This window comes from Pygocentrus nattereri, chromosome 24 (genome assembly GCF_015220715.1).
Source record: "Pygocentrus nattereri isolate fPygNat1 chromosome 24, fPygNat1.pri, whole genome shotgun sequence".
Lineage (NCBI taxonomy): Eukaryota > Metazoa > Chordata > Actinopteri > Characiformes > Serrasalmidae > Pygocentrus > Pygocentrus nattereri.
This window is the reverse complement of record NC_051234.1, coordinates 12369027-12388526: the sequence shown is the minus strand read 5'-3', so window position 1 is coordinate 12388526 and position 19500 is coordinate 12369027. Positions and strand designations below refer to the sequence as shown.

The window sequence follows — 19500 nt, the reverse complement described above, 5'->3', positions numbered from 1 at the left end:
ATAAATACACAAATAAATACTTGCAATAATTTACATGTATATGATGTAAAAGGGGGCGGCACGGTGGTGTGGTGGGTAGCGCCGTCGCCTCACAGCAAGGAGGGCCTAGGTTCGATTCCCCTGCTGGGTGACCAGGTTCCTCTCTGTGTGGAGTTTGCATGTTCTCCCTGTGTCTGCGTGGGTTTCCTCTGGGTTCTCCGGTTTCCTCCCACAGTCCAAAGACATGCAATCAGGCCAATTGGACATGCTGTCTGCCCTGCGATGGACTGGCGACCTGTCCAGGGTGCATCCTGCCTTTCGCCCGAAGACTGCTGGGATAGGCTCCAGCACCCCACCGTGACCCTGACGGAGAAGCGGCTTAGAGAATGGATGGATGGATGGATGATGTTAAAGGTTTTGTTTAATTAGATCTAGGCTGAAGTGTTTTACTGAACAATTCACTGTAAACCTGCAGTATATACAGTGAAAAGTATTGGACCTTTTTTCAGAAATTCCTCTCAGAAATTTCCAGTAAAGTACAAGTATGGAATGCTAATGAAAAAAAGCAGTGATTAGTAAATTCTGGTGACATGTCTTACATTTATAAACCGTACAAAACGTAGTATTTGATATTTTACCTAATTCTCGTTCTAAATTTGATACCCTCAACACATTCCAAAACAGTTGTTATAGGAGCATGTTTACATTTTGTTACATCAATTCTTTTACCAGCACTTAATAATTGTTAAGAGACATGAATACACAAACTGATCCAGTTCTGAAATTGGAATTTTTTGCCATTCATCTGTGAGAAAAAAAAAGTGTCTTGAAAAAAATGTCTAGAAGGCAGTGTATGTTGCTCCAAAAAGTTTTCATTCCTGTGCAAAAAGATGGGCCACTGATTGTTTTGGATGGTTGGAGTCCAGATTTAACCCTCTGTAGAGAATATTTGGTCTCGAACACAAACTAGCTCAGCACAGTTTTTCAGCTGTTTGAAGCCATCAGTGCTGAGTTGATCAATACTGACTATTCTTTCTGTAAAAGACTGTCTGCTAATTCATACAATAAAATACAACATTTAAAGAAATCAAAGGGAAAGTTCCATACTGACTTACTGCATCTGTTTGTTTGATAATTTGTTGTTAAGACCTTTAAAAGCTGAATGTTTTGCCATTTTTTGCATGGGATGTAGATATCTTTCACTGATAATTGTGCTTTCACAGATGTGCAGGCAAATAACGCCCCCCACCACACACACACACACGCACACACAAACACCATGACAGACGCTGGATTTTAAACTTAACCCTGGTAACGATCTGGATCTTTTCTTCTTTGGCCTGCAGTAAACGACGTCCATTATTTCCATAAACAATCTGAAAGGTAAACTCATCAGACACTACTCTTTCTGGTGCTAGATAGGACCATTTTCAAAAAGGTTCTATACAGAACCATAATCAACACATACTCCATCGATTTGAAGAACAATTTTATCATGCAGAAAACCATTTAATCGACAGATGGTTCTATATATGGGTTTAAATAGAACACTGCCTTTACTAAAGAACCTTTGAACTGTCTTTTTGATGTGTCCATATGCTATATGTATTTTACATACTGTCAGAACTTCTTGAAATTGTTTCGTGTTTGTGTCTTTGAAAGTCTCCACATATTATATTGTTGTTCAGTTAAACCTAATTTTATTGTTGGCCTTTGGAAAAACAAAAAAATTATTCAAGTACACTATATTGCCAAAGGTATTCACGCACCCATCCAAATCATTGATTTCAGCTGTTCCAGTAACTTCCATGGTCACTGCTGTATAAAACCAAGAACCTTGGCATGCAGACAGTAAAATTGTGTCTCACTCAGGAGTTCAGTGAATTCCAGCAAGTTCAGTCATGAAATTTCCTTGCTGCTTAATAATTCCACAGTCAACTTTCAGTGGTATTATAACAAAGTGGAAGTGATTTGGAACGACAGCAACACAGCCACGAAGTGGTAGGCCACGTAAAATGACGGAGTAAGCGGATGCTGAGGTGCAGAGTGCACAGAGGTCACCAACTTTCTGCAGAGTCAATCGCTACAGACCTCCAAACTTCATGTGGCATTCAGATTAGCTCAAGAACAGTGTGTAGAGAGCTTCATGGAATGAGTTTCCATGGCTGAGCAGCTGCATCCAAACGCAATGCAAAGTGTTGAATGCAGTGGTATAAAGCGCCACCACTGGACTCTAGAGCAGTGGAGACGTGTTCTCCAGAGTGACGAATCACGCTTCTCTGTCTGGCAATCTGATGGATGAGTCTGGGTTTGATGGTTGCCAGGAGAATGGAGAATGGTAATTGTCTGACTGAATTGGGCCAAGTGTAAATTTTGGTGGAGGGGGGATTATGGTGTGGAGTTGTTTTTCAGGAGTTGTGCTCAGCCCCTTAGTTCCAGTGAAAGGAACTCTTAATGCTTCAGCAGACCGAGAGATTCCGGACAATTTCATGCTCCCAACTTTGTGGGAACAGTTTGGGGATGACCGCTTCATGTTCCAACATGACTGCACACCAGTCCACAAAGCAAGGTCCATAAAGACATGGATGAGTGAGTTTGGTGTGGAAGAACCTGACTGGCCTGCGCAGAGTCCTGACCTGAACCTCATAGAACACCTTTGGGATGAGTTAGAGCGGAGACTGTGAGCCAGGCCTTTGCATCCAACATTAATATCTGATCTCACAAATGCGCTTCTGGAAGAATGGGAACAAATTCCCATAAACATACTCCTAAACATTCTGGAAAGCCCATAAACATACTCCTAAACATTCTGGAAAGCCTTCCCAGAAGAATTGAAGCTGTTACTGCTGCAAAGGGTGGGCCAACATCATATTAAACCCTAAAATAAAGAATGGGCTGTCACAAGTTTCAAATGCGTGTGAAGTACTGAATACTTCTGGCAAAATAGTGTATCTAACAATCAAATATCTAATATACTCACACATCTAATATACTAAATATCTAATATAATTGGTAGTGAATTAAATATCATCATTCATAGTTTATTAGCTTTTTAAAATGTAGTTTTACATATTATCTGTTTCAAACTTCATAAAAATGAAGTACTGCTTTATGTATCGTGTACATGATGTGATGTTTCTGCTGTATCGTCCAGCCTTCAATTCTCTGTTTACTCTGCCCCAGTGTCCTTAATGACGACCACACACATACGCACACACCCCCTTCTCCAGATGGATGTCCTGTGTAAATTCGGCAGCCCCTCCCTCCTCCCCTCGTATTTAAGCGCTGAGGCTGTGTGTAGGTTCTCACACCTGCAGTGATGTGGATCAGGTGGTGTTCCTGAGCTGCTCTGCTGGAGAAGATGCTCCTGGTTCCTCTGCTCCTGTGTGTGTTGCTGTGTGTAGGTGCGTGCTGTGCGGAGTGTGCGGTGGGTTGCCAGTGTATGGAGGATACACACAGCGTCAGATGTGTTTCAGCGTCTCTGAGCCGCATCCCCCCTGCTCTGCCCAAAAACACCCTCAGCCTGGTCATCAGAGGAGACCAGATCCACCAGATCCACCAGAACTGCTTCAACGGAATGGAGAACATCAGTACCCTAGAGCTCACCAACAACGGGTAAGAACCTTTCTATCGAGTAATCAACACTGTAGAAATACAACTCAATGTAATGAAAGTTGGTCTTTCATGCTTTTATACACACTAATAACTCATACAGTCTAGATTCAACTATTACAACTACTAATCAGCCATAACACTAAAACCACCTCCTTATATTTGCGCTCTGTCCATTTTATCAGCTCCACTGACCATATAGTTTCACACTGTAGTTCTAGGTACAGACTGTAGTCCATCTGTTTCTCTGCATACCATGTTACCCTGTTCTTCAGTGGTTAGGACCCCCTTGGACCCTCACAGAGCAGGTACTATTTCAGTGGTGGATCATTCTCAGCATTGCAGTGACTCTGACATGGGGTGGTGTGTTATTGTGTGTTGTGCTGGTGCAAGTGGATCAGAAACAGCAGTGCCCCTGAAGTTTATAAAACACCACTGTCCACTCACTGTCCACTCTATTAGACACCCCTACCTTTACATCTACAAGGTGGACTGACAAGTCAGAGATGATAGCTCATCTGCTGCTGCACAGTTTGTGTTGGTCATCCTCTAGTCCTTCATCAGTGGTCACAGCATGCTGCTGTCTGGATGCTTCTGGTTCTCAGTCCAGCAGTGGCACTGAGGTGTAATTAGAGATGTATTCAATATGGATTTTTTAGCACAGGACTGTGTATAATGTTTAAAATAAAAATGAATATGGATTAATGGATTACAGAGCTGAGCTCCTGCGCTTTCATGCTTCTTATTCTGGTGTTATAAATAATGATTTAATGTTCTTTGGCAGCTATAGAGCTTTCACGTTGTATTTTTTTTAAGTTAGAAATAATCAAAGAGTCTTTTTTCTGGACAATTATGTTATAAATAACAACTATTCTCTCAGAATTGCAGTCCTTTTCTACTCTTCTGATGTTTTTCTGATTTTTCTTTCAGAATAATGGAGTTGGGTTCTCACGCGTTCTCTGAGCTGCGTGTGCTGCGCAGACTGGACCTGAGTGAAAACCGCCTGGTTCTGATCCACCCTGAGGCGTTCTCTATCCCGGGCAGCCCTCTGCAGCAGCTCATCCTGAGCGGGTCGCTCTATAATTCCACCTCTGTCACCGACCTGATCACCGCGCTCCGCTGGGGGGCGCTATCCAGCTTGCTGGAGCTGGACCTGTCAGGGAACCGGCTGGTTCTCTTGCCCCCGGGCTCGTTTTCGCCGCTGCCTAGTCTGCGGGATCTCAGCCTGGCCAACAACTCGCTGGTGGCCGTCTACAGCGGGACATTCTCTGGGCTGGAGCGGCTGCGGGACCTGGACTTGCGCTTTAACGCGTTTCGGGCTGTCAGCTCGGAGGCTTTGAGGGAGTTGGAGAAACTGGGCCAGGCCCGGGTGCTCCTGGGCCAGAACCCCTACAGCTGCTCCTGCGAGGCTCAGGAGTTCTCCCGCTGGATAAACAGCTCGAGTTCACAGGTTGGAGACGCTGATAAGCTGCTGTGCGGGTCTCCGGATGAACTGCAGGGGGTCCCGGTGAGGATGCTGAGCTCACGCTCCCCGGGCTGCTACGGAAAGGCTAACGCAGGGGAGGCGGACGTGACCCTGCAGACGTCCTACGTGTTCCTGGGCCTGGTGCTCGGCTTCGTGGGCATGATCTTCCTGCTGGTGATCTATCTGAACCGCAGGGACATAGAGAAGTGGGTAACGGACCTCCACGCCGCCTGCAGAGATGTGCTGGAGGGCTATCACTACCGCTACGAGCTTGACTCGGACCCCAGACTCAGAAACCTCTCCGCTAACAGCCAGCATCATCTCCGCAGCGAACCACTCCCACCGCACGCCTCGTCTGACGCCCGCACCACTCAGATCCCCTCTGACGTCACACTGTAGTAGAACTCAAACCCAGAGTTCAGTCACATTTCTCATTTACCCAAAATTGACCAACTTTGAAAGAAACAGATCTGATCTGCCCTGCTGAGTGGACAATGCCAGCGAGTGACCGGATCTCACCTCGGACAGACTGCTGTAGAGTAAAGAGGCTGTGTGTGCAGGATCTCCACACTTCACTCTCTGCAGACGCCTGAGTGGTACTGGAACTGTACAGACTCTCTTTTCCATCATCTACTCTCTCAGCCACAGAAACTCTGGTGAAGTGGTCTCAGAGCTCCTGACCAGGTCAGAGGGTGTTGAAGAGTTTTAGTGGTGTTTCGATGGGTTTTAGGGGCATTAGTGGTATTAGAAGAGTATTTCAGGTGTTTGAAAGGGTTTTTTGGGCAGGTGTGAAGGGTGTTTTGAGTAGTTTAGGGGTGTGTGAGTAATTAGGATGTTTTGTGGGGGTGTTGCTATGTTTTGTGGGGTATTGTGTTGGTGTTTTGGGAGTGTTGGAGGAGTTTTGGATGGCTATGTATGAGTGGCATTAAGGGTGTTTTAGGGTTGTTTTGTTGGGTTTATGGGGTGGTTTATTAAGTTTAAAGGATGTTGGGGGTTTGATGTGTTTTGTAGAGATGTAACGCATATTATGTGGTTTTAGGGATGTGTTCCTGGGGAATTAGTTTTGTTTTATTGGGTTTTAGGGGTGTTCTGTAGAGATGTTGGGTCTTTTGTGGGGTTTTAGGCATGTTTGTGACATTTTAGAGGTTCTTTTAGTGGGTTCTCAGGTGTGTTTCTGGGATATTAAGTGTGTTTTGTAGGTTTCAGGGGTGTTTTGAAAGGTGTTAGGTATGTTGGGTTTTAGGAGTGTCCTGGGGTTTTGTTGGTTTTAAGGTGTGTTTTGTAGAGATGTAAGCTTTTTCACTGGATGGATTTTAGGGGTATTAGGAGTGTTTTGGGAGTGTTTTGTGGGTTTCAGAGGTGTTTTGTATAGATGTAGTTTCTTTTATGGGGTTCCATGGTTGTTCTTTTGGATTTTCGGGGTGTGTTGATGGTTGTTGGGGTGTTTTGTAGAGAGGTAGGGATTTTTTTTTCAGGTTTTAGGAGTGTTCCGTTGGATTTTAGGGCTGTGATTCTGGGGTATTAGTTGTGTTTTGTGGGGTTTTAGGGGTTTTCTGATGTATTAGGGGTGTGTTGACATTTTTTCTGTTTTATAGGGTTTTAGGGGTGTTCGGCTTTTGGGGTGTTCATGGAATTTTAGATGTTTTTTTGGATTTAGGGGTGTTGGGTTTTTTATTGTTTGTAGGTTGAGCAGGTAGTGAAAGTGGGGCAGAGTGAAGAATCACCACCTCTGGGCTGCTCGCACAGTCAGGGCTGTGAACGACAGAGCTGACGTCACACGCAGCCGTGATACACTGCTTTCACACACGTGTGTGTGCAGGAGTTCGGAGTTAATGACTGTAATGGATCAAAGCAGGACACCTGATATTAATCTACGTCTCTGCATTTGGCAAACGCATCAGCCTGTGTTACATACAGCAGCAGATGCCCTCAGCTCCACTTCTCTGTGTTTCGGTCTGTTACACTGAATTAGCGCTGACACTTTCAGTGCTGCTCATCAGAGACGATGACAGAGACGAGGAGAAGAAGAGAAGCATGTAATAGAGTTTACAGTAGAACGGAGAGAACAGCTCACTGTATATCCACAAATCACAGCTGATGTAGCCTGTATGCCTGTGCTCTGTAGCATAGAGGAGTATAAATAAATAGGAGATATATAAAATACAACAGAAACAGAGACGGTGGTAAACAGATCACAGTTGGGTTTCAACACAGCGAGATTAATTAGGTCTGTGAAGGTTTCATTACTAGATCTGTATTATTTTTATTTTATTGAGCTTCAAAGAGGAGCATCACCTGATAAGTATCTAAACCTGGATTAAACCAGGCCTTAATCAGATGAAGAAGGCATGTTTTTAACTCAATAAAGTCACTTTTCTTTTTTTTTTACATCATATCTTTGAAACAACTTTGTCTCCTAAACCCAGACTAAATTTATCATGTGTAGCCTATAATGTGTGAGTGTGCTTTAATTTCGTTTCATTATTCATTGAAATAAACACTTTTTCTGTTTAAAGCTCTGAAGTTTATGTAACTAAAACAAAAGTGCAATATGTAAATAAAACTGCTGAAATGAACAGACTCTAATATGAAGGTGCTGTGTGTACAGCTGGGCGGTGTGGAGGAACTCAGCCTGCTGCATCCTGCATGCTGTTTACCGTCTGTCTGCCTGTGAGTGTCCATGCTGATGGACAGTTTGAGGGTCAGGGAGGGTCGGCGGTGGGAGGTGTTCATTAGCACTGAGGACAGACAGAGTTCAGAGTGTTTCTGTGTCTATAATCTGCATTTTATTGAGGTTTAAACAAGTGCACTTATATTCACTGTATATAAGCAATAAAACACTGGAGGTTGTGTGTTTTGGTGAATCACAGCTGTGATCAGGTCACAGGTACAAGCTGAAGGTGAGTACAGTAGTCTCACCGAGTCAGAATTGTTCAGAGTGGTGGTGATAGGAACCAGATGTCCACCTCTAAAAGCTCCCTCACAGAAAGTTACTACATGAAATGGTTATGAATTCACTGCCTGATGACTGAGACATTGTTTTATTATAGTTTTGAGAACATGCAGGGCGCTGTGAGGCAAAATAGTCCCAAAACATTTTTTTGTTTCAGATTTTCCACTATTTTCCATCATCAACATTCCATATAAACTTGGAAGGCTTGTGTAGGTTCACTGGTGGTTTTGGATAGTAAATAAATTGTCTATATTTGTGTTGTAGTCATGGCGACCCCTGGTTCCTATCACCACCACTGTAAAGACATCCGAACCATTTCACACCAAACCACTCTGAATCTCTCTGATTACATCTCACACACCGAATTATGGGGATTTTTTTTGGAAATTTAATGGAATTCCTTTTTAACCAAAAGTCATCACTGAAAAAAAAAAAAAACATCAGGTGTGTCTGTTGGTTCCTGATGATTCTGTAATGTGTTTAGTCTTTTTCAATGGGTTGACATCACAGTGTAAGTGACTCTAATGGTTTAAGAGGCATCCAGTGGCTAATTCAAAGTGCATTTTATGGTTTCCTAATGGGATGTAAAGGTGTTCTATTAGGAAATTAGTGCCCTATATTGATAACAATAAAGCCAATTCCCATTAGAAAGCAAAACTACTAGGTTTTATTCCTAATGGTCTCTAATGGTCCCTTTTCAGTAGGGAAAATAGTACAGTTCTACACTCTCAAAAATGATGGTTCTTCAAGGGTTCTTCAATAAAGAAAATAGTTTTCTCTAGAACCATGAACACTCAAAGAACCCTTTGTATGATTAAAGGGTTCTCTGCATGGTGAAATGGTTCTTGAGATTGATGGAGAAAGTGCTATAGATGGTTCAGAATAGAACCTTTTTTGAAAAGGGTTCTGTATAGCACGCCAAAGGGTTCTTCTACTGTTGCATCATAACAGTAGAAGAACCCTTTAATCATACGACGTGTTTACTGAGTGGTCATGGTTCTATGGTTCTATATAGAACCATTTTCTGTACTAAATAACGCTTAAAGCACCAGGGGTGGAGGCGGGGGGAATCCCGGTTGGGCGGCGCTGTTGAAGGCAGCATGATCATACCTGTAGCCCAGGTAGCTCAGGTACAGCCCGAGAGAGCGGAGAAGAACCGAGCCTTCAACGAGAACCTCCGGCGTCAGCTGGGCCTGAATCCCGCACACGTACCTCAGGGGTCATGTGCAGGTCCGGTGTAAGGGGTTTGGGTGAAGATTAGTGACGTAAAAGGTGATTAACGTTAATTTTCTCTAAAGTAAAATAGCTCAGCTTTACTTCCGCGATCCGCGCGCAGAGACGGCGGATTCACAACAAAACAGCGAAGATTTGTGACCCGAGCCTATGAGGTGAGGACCAGCGTTCACCGGTTTTTGGGGGAATTGCTGGTGTTTTCTGTCTGTAAATCAGGGATTAGACTCACTAAGTGACCCCGGCAAACGTCTGAGGATGGACGAAGCTGAAGTTAGCCTCGAATTTTCCGTTCCACCTTAAATGGCGCGGCAGTTACACTCTGGCGCCTGAAAGTGCTGCGCCATTTAAGGTGGAACGGAAAATTGGGATAAGTAGGCGGCCTGTCAACAAAACCACGACCTGCTGTTAATGCTAGCTTATTAACCATGTTCACGACTGAATCAGGCTTGTTCTCCTCTGACTGGGGTACAGAGAGTTTAAGGAATTACTCGGTTGTTGATCTTCATCAGAGGTTTTGCTGTTTTTACCCCACTTTTTCAGTTTTTAAATGAAAGCCTGATATAGTACATAAACCATGTTAAAGTTTCAAATCCATTCTGACCATCAATGGAAACTAAGCTTATTCTGAATTGTTTTGTTAGGCTGGGCGATATGACAATATTTATGATTATCATGATAAATTATGTCACAGTACAGTCTGCTCTTCATCAGTGCTTGTAGACACTGACCAACTGCATGATTCATTATAAAAGAGCAAAATGAATCCTGTTTAACTGGATTTAGTGACAAATACTGAATAAAAATCACTGTATTCACACTTTTTGATATAATTTTTTGAAACGCAGCTCTACTGGTTCTAGTGTCTTTGTTTCAACTGATCAGACGTCTGAAAAATACATATCTTGATATGCTGTGTGTTTTTGATGTATCCCAATGTTACTATTATTGTCGTACCGCCCACCACAAGTTTTTTCATTGTCACATTTGCATATTTTATGTAAATTGAGCTTGGGATTGTGAAAGGTACGATATAATTGTCATTTATTATTGTTATTATATCCGCTTATCTTGCCTACGGCAGTTTGGACCCACCCCTTCACTGTGAAGTCATAGGGAGTGTTTCAGCCCAGTTGCCCAATGAGCCAATCAGAAAATATCTCCTTTCCAGATGTCAGTCTTAAAGACACAGTAACAAAAACAGTAATGCTGCTCTTAGATTTTGGCATTGGGAGACAAAACGTTCCATGCCTCATTGTGGTATGTGACAATATTCACGTCGAAACAGGGAGAGCAGCAGAGTTGAATGTTTATTTAAGGTGGAAAAAGTCAGCAGGACGTTGTGTAAATAATCCTTCGTTATTTGTTGTATAATACTGGCTATAGTTGGATGTCTCCCAATAATAAATAATTACAAGCTCTTCCAATATTGCAGCTGACAGCAAAAGTTTGGCAGCAAAACCAGAATTAAAAAAAAAAAAGAAAAGAAAAAAACCCACACAAATGCCATAAGTGCAAGGAAAGTCTGGGATTTAAATGTGGTCTGTGGAAAATGGCTTTGTGTTATGAGTAGAAGATGTGTTTTCCAGTCTGTGCTGGCAATGAATGAATGTTCAGTTCTTCCTGGTTGTTCCACAGGTCCTGAGCGCGGAGTGCCATGCCTGGCCACAGCACTGCACCGAACCACAAGTCCCGCTCCCACACACACGGTTCGGGGCGCTGTAGGGCCGAGGGCTACCGGCAAGGTCGCGCCAACTCCCGGGACAGCACCACCAGCCAGGACTCCTGCCGGGATCATCACGGCACTGGCCAAGAACTGTACTTGGATCACCACGGCACCTGCCAGGAACCATACCGGGATCGTCATGCTGCTGGACAAGACCTGTCCCGGGATCACTACAGTGACCGGCCACGGATCATTGACACACAGCCCTCCCAAAAGCCTCCGTCACGCTATGCCAATGGCCGCAGCTCCGAGACGCTGGGCTTCATCCCGGGTTCGGCAGCGGTGCCGGTGGGAGGAGGCAGAGCCTGCGGTTCCTGCTCCTCCATGGGCTGGAGTGGCTGCAGAGCCTTGCTGTGCTGCGTGCTCACTTGCGGCCTTTACGGCAACCGCCAGCCCTGCTTACCTCCTAACGAGAGCTCCACTGACGCCCTGCCGAAGTCTGAGCCAGAGCCTCGGAGAGCCCCCATCCTGGCCATGACCAACCCCACCTGCGGCATAACGCTGGAGCCCAGCAAGCCCCCGCAGCTGCCCAGTTCTGAAAGCTTCCGCTATCGTGATGTCTACCTAGCTGGAAAGAAGGTGGTTTACCCCACCAACTCAGAAGCTCCGGCACGTCGTAGCAGGGCAGCGGGTAAAGGAGAGAGCCAGCGTCCGGTGAGCAATACCAGCATCTACTCCAGAGAGGATCTGGATGTGGACGACGTGGATGATGGCGGCACAGACATCGACTCACTTATCACCAAGAAGCTGCTGGAGCTCTACAAGCTTCACCAGATTGAGCAGCTGGCAAAGTGTACATCAGACCAGTCCTTCTCACGAAAGACCAACGAGATCAGCGACCTGATCAACAGCATCGCGCAGGACTACAACCTAGAGGAGCAGGAGGCTGAGTGCCGGTTGGTGCACGGCGTCATACGCATCAGCACACGCAAGTACAAGTCTCAGAGCTCCAAAGCCTACAGCAACAAGGACTACAGATCCCAGGATGCACTGCTCCAGGCCAATGGGAGGAGGGATGGGACGCTGCCCGACAGCGGGAACGAGACGATGACCTTCACCTTCAGCAATGGTAAGTGGAACTGGATGGAATAGCCCTAGAGGTCCATTGGGTTGTACTTTATGCCTAGTACTCAATCCACAACTCATGTGCAGAAATAGGGTTTGTGTGCTGATACTGATGTCCAATATATGTATCTGCAGATACATAATCACTTATAAAAAGTAGAAACTGGACATACATCAGCGTTTATCAGCCTTGCAGAGAGTAAAATTAATCAAATCAGGACAGCGTCACCTTCTGGTGTTCAGAAAATGAACACCAGAAGGTGAGGGGGGGCGGGGGGGTGGGGCTGCAGCCTCTCCCAGCGGTCTGGGCGGAAGGCAGGATACACCCTGGACAGGTCGCCAGTCCATCGCAGGGCAGACAGACACAGACACCTGTTCAATTGCTTGTTAACACAAATAGCTAATCAGCCAATCACATGGCTGCAACTCAATGCATTTAGGCAAGTAGAGGTGGTCAAGACAACTTGCTGAAGTGCAAACTGAGCATCAGAATGGAGAAGAAAGGTGATTTAAGTGACGTTGAACATGGCATGGTTGTCGGTGCCAGACGGGCTGGTCTAAGTATTTCAGAAACTGCTGATTTACTGGGATTTTCACACACAACCATCTCTAGGGTTTACAGAGAATGGTCTGAAAAAGAGAAAATATCCAGTGAGCGGCAGTTGTGTGGATGAAAATGCCTTGTTGATGTGGGAGGTCAGAGAAGAATGGGCAGACTGGTTCAAGATGATAGAAAGGCAACAGTAACTCAAATAAACAACCAAACCCATCTCTGAGGAATGTTTCCAACACCTTGTTGAAAGTAAGCCACGAAGAATTTAGGCAGTTCTGAAGGCAAAAGGGGATCCAAACTTTTACTACCTAATAAAGTGGCCAGTGATTGTATATACACATTAAAGTCTAATATCTAAATATGCACATTTATATACACTAGTATTGCACCATCTCCAGTGTATAGTTTGTGTACAGTAATAGAAGTTATGAAATAAAAGCTATGATATGTACAGTTGGACATAGTGCCACATATGCAATATGTAAGTCTGAGGTAGATGAATGATGTGCAGGATACATGGGATAGAATAGGTCTAATATATAATAATTTATATATATTGCAGATTATATAACATATGGATAGAAGATGTCAATCTATATGTGCAGATACAGAATAAGTTGGGGGTTGGGTGGGGATAAAATCTAAGAATAATATAGGATTTGGGTCCTTATAGCATTTACCTGTCAACACTAGTGTCATCATATATCCTTAAATGTGGAAAAGAAAAAGGTTCTAGTTAGTCAGTCATGTATAACAACTGCTCCATATTTCTCCTGACCACGTTTCTATTCCTTCTAAGGGGAGCCAGAGGTTCAGGTGTCCGATTTGACGCCGTCAGATGAACTGGCCCGGAAGATGAGAATGCACAGTGGACGCAGCGGTGAGTTTACACACTACCTTCCTTCTCACATCTCTGCTCTTCATACTGATCTGCCACATTGATGCTTTTGTTCACTGGTGGTGTCATTATTAGCAACATGAGCCCAATACTGCAGGATAAATGACCCGATCTCAGCCCTGAGGGAGCTCAGCGCCCCCTGCCTTGAATTGTCCTGTTTCACAGTGTAGGATTGAGCTAACTTTAAACTGAAGTTCAGTTTAACCCTGAATATTCTGTCTCATGATGGTGATCACTTTTTACCAGCATCCATCACCATAGCAACGTATTCTGCAGACCTGATCTGCTCCTGTGTTCAGGATTTCAGCTCTAAGACCAATCAGGGAAAGTCTTCTGACCAATCAGATCAGGGAAAGTCTTCTGACCAGTCAGATCAGGTAAAGCCTTCTGACCAATCAGATCAGGGAAAACCTTCTGACCAATCAGGAATCTTGTCTGTGCCATGCTTAAGGAGACAGGGCCCTGCTGTATTATAATAATGATGATGATGATTATTATGATTATCATCATCATTTTATAATAATAATAATAATAATAATAATAATAATTATTATTGTTGTTGTTGTTGTCACACCATTACATAGTCATATAGATGGTAAATGCATTGCTTTAGAATAAATAAAAGCTAAATTAAAAGATATTTTTCAGATGTTTGATAAACATGTAGTGAGTTTGATAAACGTCTAATAAAAGCTGAACTGAGCTACACAGTTTAGAAGCAGAATAACAGAAAGAGTCTCTCCACATTTTCTGTGTTTTACTGAAGGTGTTTGAAGGTCAGTATCTGCTGATCTAAGATCATAAACAGGCAGGCATTCAGGAGCTTTAAGGCCATTAAGAGCTTTAAACTCTCTAAAAAGACCCAGGTGGTCAGTGCAGTGTGTAGACGGGGTGATGTGGTTGTTTTCTCCCATTAAAAAGAACATTTGAGTAATTGGCTCTGCTGTAACAAACACAGGAACGTGTCTGTATGGGACGTTTTCTCCTCCACTCTGTTTTGTGGAGGATAAAGAACGGAGCCCCTGGCTGCCTCTGGGATCCGAGTCTCTGGGCCCGGAGCTCCTGCTTCGCCTTTGTCTGCCCCTGAACGCTGGAGCTCCTCAGCTCATTTTTCAGACGTTCAGAAATCACCTCCCAGCGCTTTGTCCTCCACACCGCTGGATCAGCTCACACGCTGCTGCTCCATGGATAAAGAGCACCTTCATTATGTCATTTAGTGATGCTCTCACCTTTCAGCAGGATCGTGTGATGGAATGTGTTTATGAAGTGCGGAGAAGGAAAGTGGTGGTGTCGTCTTACAGCGTCGGGGGAAAAGGACTCTCTTACACAGATTATCGTTCATATGAAGATGATGTTAGACTCCTTTTGTGTGTTTTGTGTGGATTTTGTTCTTCCAAATGTCTTCCAAATGTCATCATTTATGTTGGTATTTGTGCAAAAGGTAAATTCACAGATTAATAACAGACACAATTTAAAGTGTACATACACAAGGTTGGAAATCTGCACTGATCTGCATACTTTTTATGTCAAATTCACATTATCACTACTTACGAACATGGCTCCTCAATGGTTCTTTAGTAAAGACAATGGTTCTATATAGACCCATGAAAACTCAAAGAACCACTGGTATGCTTAATGGATTCTTTGCATGGTGAAATGGTTCTTCAGATTGATGTACAATGTGTTGTATATTTAAAAAAGGGTTCTGCTTTGGTGATATATAGCTGCAGAACTATTTTTGGTGCTATATAGAACCATCTACAATGTCCATTAATGCTAAGAACCATGTCACCATGCAAAGAACCCATTAAGCATGCCACTGGTTCTTTGAGTGTTCATGGGTCTATATAGAACCATTTTAGTCTTTAGTAAAGAACCCTTGAAGAAACGTCTTTTTTATGAGGGTAGTGGTGGGCAATATGGCAAAAATACAGTATCACATTACTTTAAATTGTTTTAACAAAACATTTCACGCTTTTAGGTTTTTAGGTTTTTTAATAAGTGTAACAGATCAATTTGGTGAGTGAGAACAAAGAAAGAAGCCCCAGCAATTCAATATTAAAATATTACTGTCAAAAACTATGAATATGATGATTATACAGTGATTTGTATTAATTGTTTCAGACCCTGCACACACTAAATTTGCAGTCTTTGAAATGACACATGCACTGGGTCAGTGTTCATGTTCTGACAATATCCACTCAGATCCACTCAGATTCGCAGGAATCTGTATTGTAACATAATTTGTCACAATAATGGCAAAATATTGTCATATTGCCCACCCCTACTTCTAATGTGATTTTTCATAACCAATCATTTTAAGATCATATCTGTGTACAGATGTTTTGTAAACAAGACCGTGGCAGAGTTGTGGGTCAGTGGTGGTTCCTGATTGAGGTGTTTGTGTTTGCTGTAACTACAGTCTGTTGGTGTTTTGTCTCCACAGCGTATTACTCCAGCACAGCCACAGGAACAGACTCTTCAGGGGCACCTCTGCTGTGCTGACCACCCAGTTGGACTGGATTTGAGACTCTACAACAGAACTAAAGACCACTCGGATGCATTAGAGACTGCACAACAGAATTAAAGACCATTCAGATGGATTAGACACTCCACAAATGAACTAAAAACCTTTCAGGTGGACTAGAGACTACTCAGCTGATGTAGGCACTGAATTAGAGACCACACAGTGGGACTTTGAAACTGCATGAAGACGGCTCAGCTGCTCTAGAGACCACTCAGCTTAACTAGAGACCACATGGCATGGTTAGAGAACACTCCACTGAGATAGAGGCAGCATGGCATGGTTGGATACCACTCCACCTTAGTAGCAATTAAAGACTGCTCAGCAGGTGTAAAGGCCACTCAACTGGGAAACATAGCTGGGTTAAAAACTACCTGGTTGGATGATAAAGTGTATGGTTGCAGTAGAAACCACTCTAGCTGGGCTAGAGACCACTCAGTGGGACTAGAAACCACCTAACTAGACCACAGAGCAGAGTAGATCCCTCTCAACAAGATCAAAGACTACACTGCTAGGCTAGAGACCACACGGCCAGGTTAAAGACTGCACAATAGCACTAGAGTCACCGTAGCTGGATTAGAGACCACTTATCTGGGCTAGAGACTGCTCTCATGGACTACAGACTACTCGGTGAGATTAGACACCACCTGGCACCACAGCAAAATTAAAGACTGCACAGCTGGGCTAGAGACCACATGGCTAGGTTATAAAGATGGCACAACAGCACTAGAGACGCAACAGTTAGATTAGAGACTGTCTAGTTAACTGCTGAGTTTAAGATTGCATAACAAGACCACTCCATTGGACTAGAGATCAAACCATTCAGCTGAGCTAGAGACTACTCAGATGGACCGGAGACAGCTCAGCTGGAATAGGGACCCCTTAGGTGGACTGAAGACTGCTCAGCTTAGATAGGGACCCTTCAGATGGATTAGAGACTGCTCAGCTGGACGAGAGACCGCTGAGATGGCCTGGAGACCACTCAGCTTGGCTAAGGGCCCTTCAGATGGATTAGAGACTGCTCAGCTGGATGAGAGACCACTGAGATGGGCTAGAGACTGCTCAGATGGATTGGAGACAGCTTAGCTGGGCTAGGGACCTTTCAGATGGACTGGAGACCACTCGACTGGACATCGCTCAACTGGCCAAGGAACCCTTCAGATCTACTGGAGACTGCTCACCTGGGCTAGAGACCAGTCACATAGGCTAGAGACTGCTCAGATGGAATGGAGACTGCTCAGCTGGCCTGTAGACCACTCAGATGGATTGGAGACTAAACAAGGCACCAGTTGTATCCGTTGAGCCTCCTGTCTCTTCACTGCTCCAGGCAGCTGTCCAACCTGTCCAGGAGTGTTTTATCAGAGTGAGGACGTTGGCTGAGGTCAGGCTGATGGGATTAGGCTGATGTTCTGTATCCGTGACCATCCTGAGAAGAACCCAGCTCGGTCTGAAGCTGATAAGATGGATGTGTCCTCCTGGTGTCTCCTCTGTCCACCGTATTTACGACTTCATCACTGTTTTTATATTTTCTTTATTTTTCCCTCCGTTGTACATGAGCAGCTGCCCCTCCGTCTGATGGATGAGGCTAGAGTGATGTGCCTGGCTTTGGTTCCTCGCGCTGCTCCTGTCCGTAACCGTCCTCCTGTTATGCCATCCTGAGATCATCTTCAAACTGTCTTATGTTACAAACTGAGCTACATTGTTTTGCCCCACATTTTCTGTTATTTTTTCACTTTTATAACACGTTATGATGTTTATTGTTCTGTTTTGTGTTTTTTTATAAATAAAAGTATGTTCTATATTTTCTCTGATTTTTGTTCACATGTGTGAAGTGCACAGTGTGTTTGACATGGGTGTTTATGGACTCTGATGGTGTTTTATTTTGATCTGATATTTTTGAGGATGAGCCAAAAAAAAAAAGCCATTTATTTACTAAATGCTGCACTTTTTAAATTTCCCTAGATATTTTTTTGCTTCCTTCCTCTCATTCTCTTTCTACTCTTTTTCTTCTTACTCACTTTCTGATGGCTCTCCTGAACTCGTTTATTCTTTTTTTCTATTCTCTTTTTTTCTCTCATTTTTACTCACTATTTTTCTTTAGTCACTCTGTCTTTATCTCTCTTTTTATTCCTTTTATTTGTCTTTATTCATCGCTTTATCTTCTTCCTCTCTTTACTCTCTCTCACCCGCCCCATCTCATTACTCTTTTGATTCTAAAACTTACTCCTTCCCTCTCTCTCTCACTTCCTTTATTTATTCATTTATCTCTGTGTCGTCTTTCTTTCCTCTATCCCTGTTGCTTTCTATCTGTTCTATCCCTGTTGCTTACATTTTTCTCTCTCTCTCAAGGTTTGCAACCCCCCCTCCCTTCCTCCTCCTTCTTCTCCTCCTCTCTCCCCCGCCTCCTCCTCTGTCTGTGTAAACTTGTTTGGCTGGTTTGACTAAAGAAAGGAAATAAAATCTAAGTGTTTGTTGGAGCTGCTGGTTGTGGAGGAGGGGCTGAATATTCCTCTCTCTCTCATGCTCTGATGTCAGAGCTGTGTTTGGCAGATTAGAAATCTGACCTGAAATCTCTCAAACGTTTTCTAATAAAGTGGATAAAGACACTGTAGTGAACTCTTTGCAGTTAGTTGTGTTTTACAGTCGTGTGTTTGTCAGCTCGGGTCCTGACGGCCCACCGTCTTGCACAGTTTCGATGAGGCTAATGTTAGCCTCTTATTGGCTAGCTTGTTATTAGAATTATCCTTTCCACCTTATATGGTGCAGCAACTTTATTCTGGCACTTGTGCAGATAGGAACCAAATTTTCGGTTCCACCTAAACTGGTGCAGCCATTGGTTTTTTTTAAGGCCAGCTTTTTATTTGGATTTCCCATTCCACCTTAAACAGTGTAGCAGTTAGCTTCTCATTTGGTCAGTCTCTTATTTGCATTTCCATTCTTACGTACAGGGTGTAGCAATTACATTCTGGAACCTATTCAGAAAAGAACTGAATTTTCAGTTCCACCTTAAATGTTGCAGCAGGTCGCTTCTTATTGGCCGGCTTATTATTTGAATATTCCCATTTCAATTTAGTGTTTAGCAGTGTTTACTAATTTAGGAATTTTTTGTTCCACCTTAAATGATGCAGCCTTTAACTTCTTATGGGTCAGCCTCGCATTTGGATTTTCAGTTGAATGGTACAGCAGTCAGCTTCTTATTAACAAGGTTTCTATTTGAATTTACTGCTCCACCTTAAATGGTGCAGCAGTTAAATTTCAGCACCTGTATAGAAAGGAATGGAATTTTCTGTTCCACCTTAAATGTTGTAGCTGTTAGCTTCTTAGTGGCCAGCTTCTTATTTATTTTTCCATTCCACCTTAAACGGTTCAGAGGTTGTTCTGGTGCCTGTATAGAAAGGAACAACATTCTCTGCTTCACCTTAAATGGCCTAGCAGTTACATTCTGGCACCTGTACAGGAAGTCACAGAACTTTGAGGTGCCGGAGTGCAACTGCT

General features: G+C 43.6%; 2 protein-coding genes across 3 annotated transcripts; both read left to right on the top strand.

Moving 5' to 3' along the window:
* The first annotated feature begins 2863 nt into the window (after positions 1-2863).
* On the top strand, positions 2864-5494 carry tpbgl (trophoblast glycoprotein-like). The gene is made up of 2 exons (XM_017703859.2): positions 2864-3594; positions 4522-5494. Exons 1-2 carry the CDS (start codon positions 3341-3343, stop codon positions 5453-5455), a joined length of 1188 nt encoding a protein of 395 aa, XP_017559348.2. The 5' UTR covers positions 2864-3340; the 3' UTR covers positions 5456-5494.
* Positions 5495-9133: 3639 nt separating this feature from the next.
* kdf1a (keratinocyte differentiation factor 1a) lies at positions 9134-18039 on the top strand. 2 transcript variants are annotated; one of them, XM_017703932.2, is made up of 4 exons: positions 9134-9281; positions 10878-12034; positions 13383-13463; positions 15928-18039. In XM_017703932.2, exons 2-4 carry the CDS (start codon positions 10897-10899, stop codon positions 15984-15986), a joined length of 1278 nt encoding a protein of 425 aa, XP_017559421.1. In that variant the 5' UTR covers positions 9134-9281; positions 10878-10896; the 3' UTR covers positions 15987-18039. The 2 variants fall into 2 exon arrangements, with proteins under 2 accessions (XP_017559421.1, XP_017559420.1); XM_017703931.2 differs by having other exon boundaries at positions 9134-9397.
* The last annotated feature ends 1461 nt before the right edge of the window (positions 18040-19500 follow it).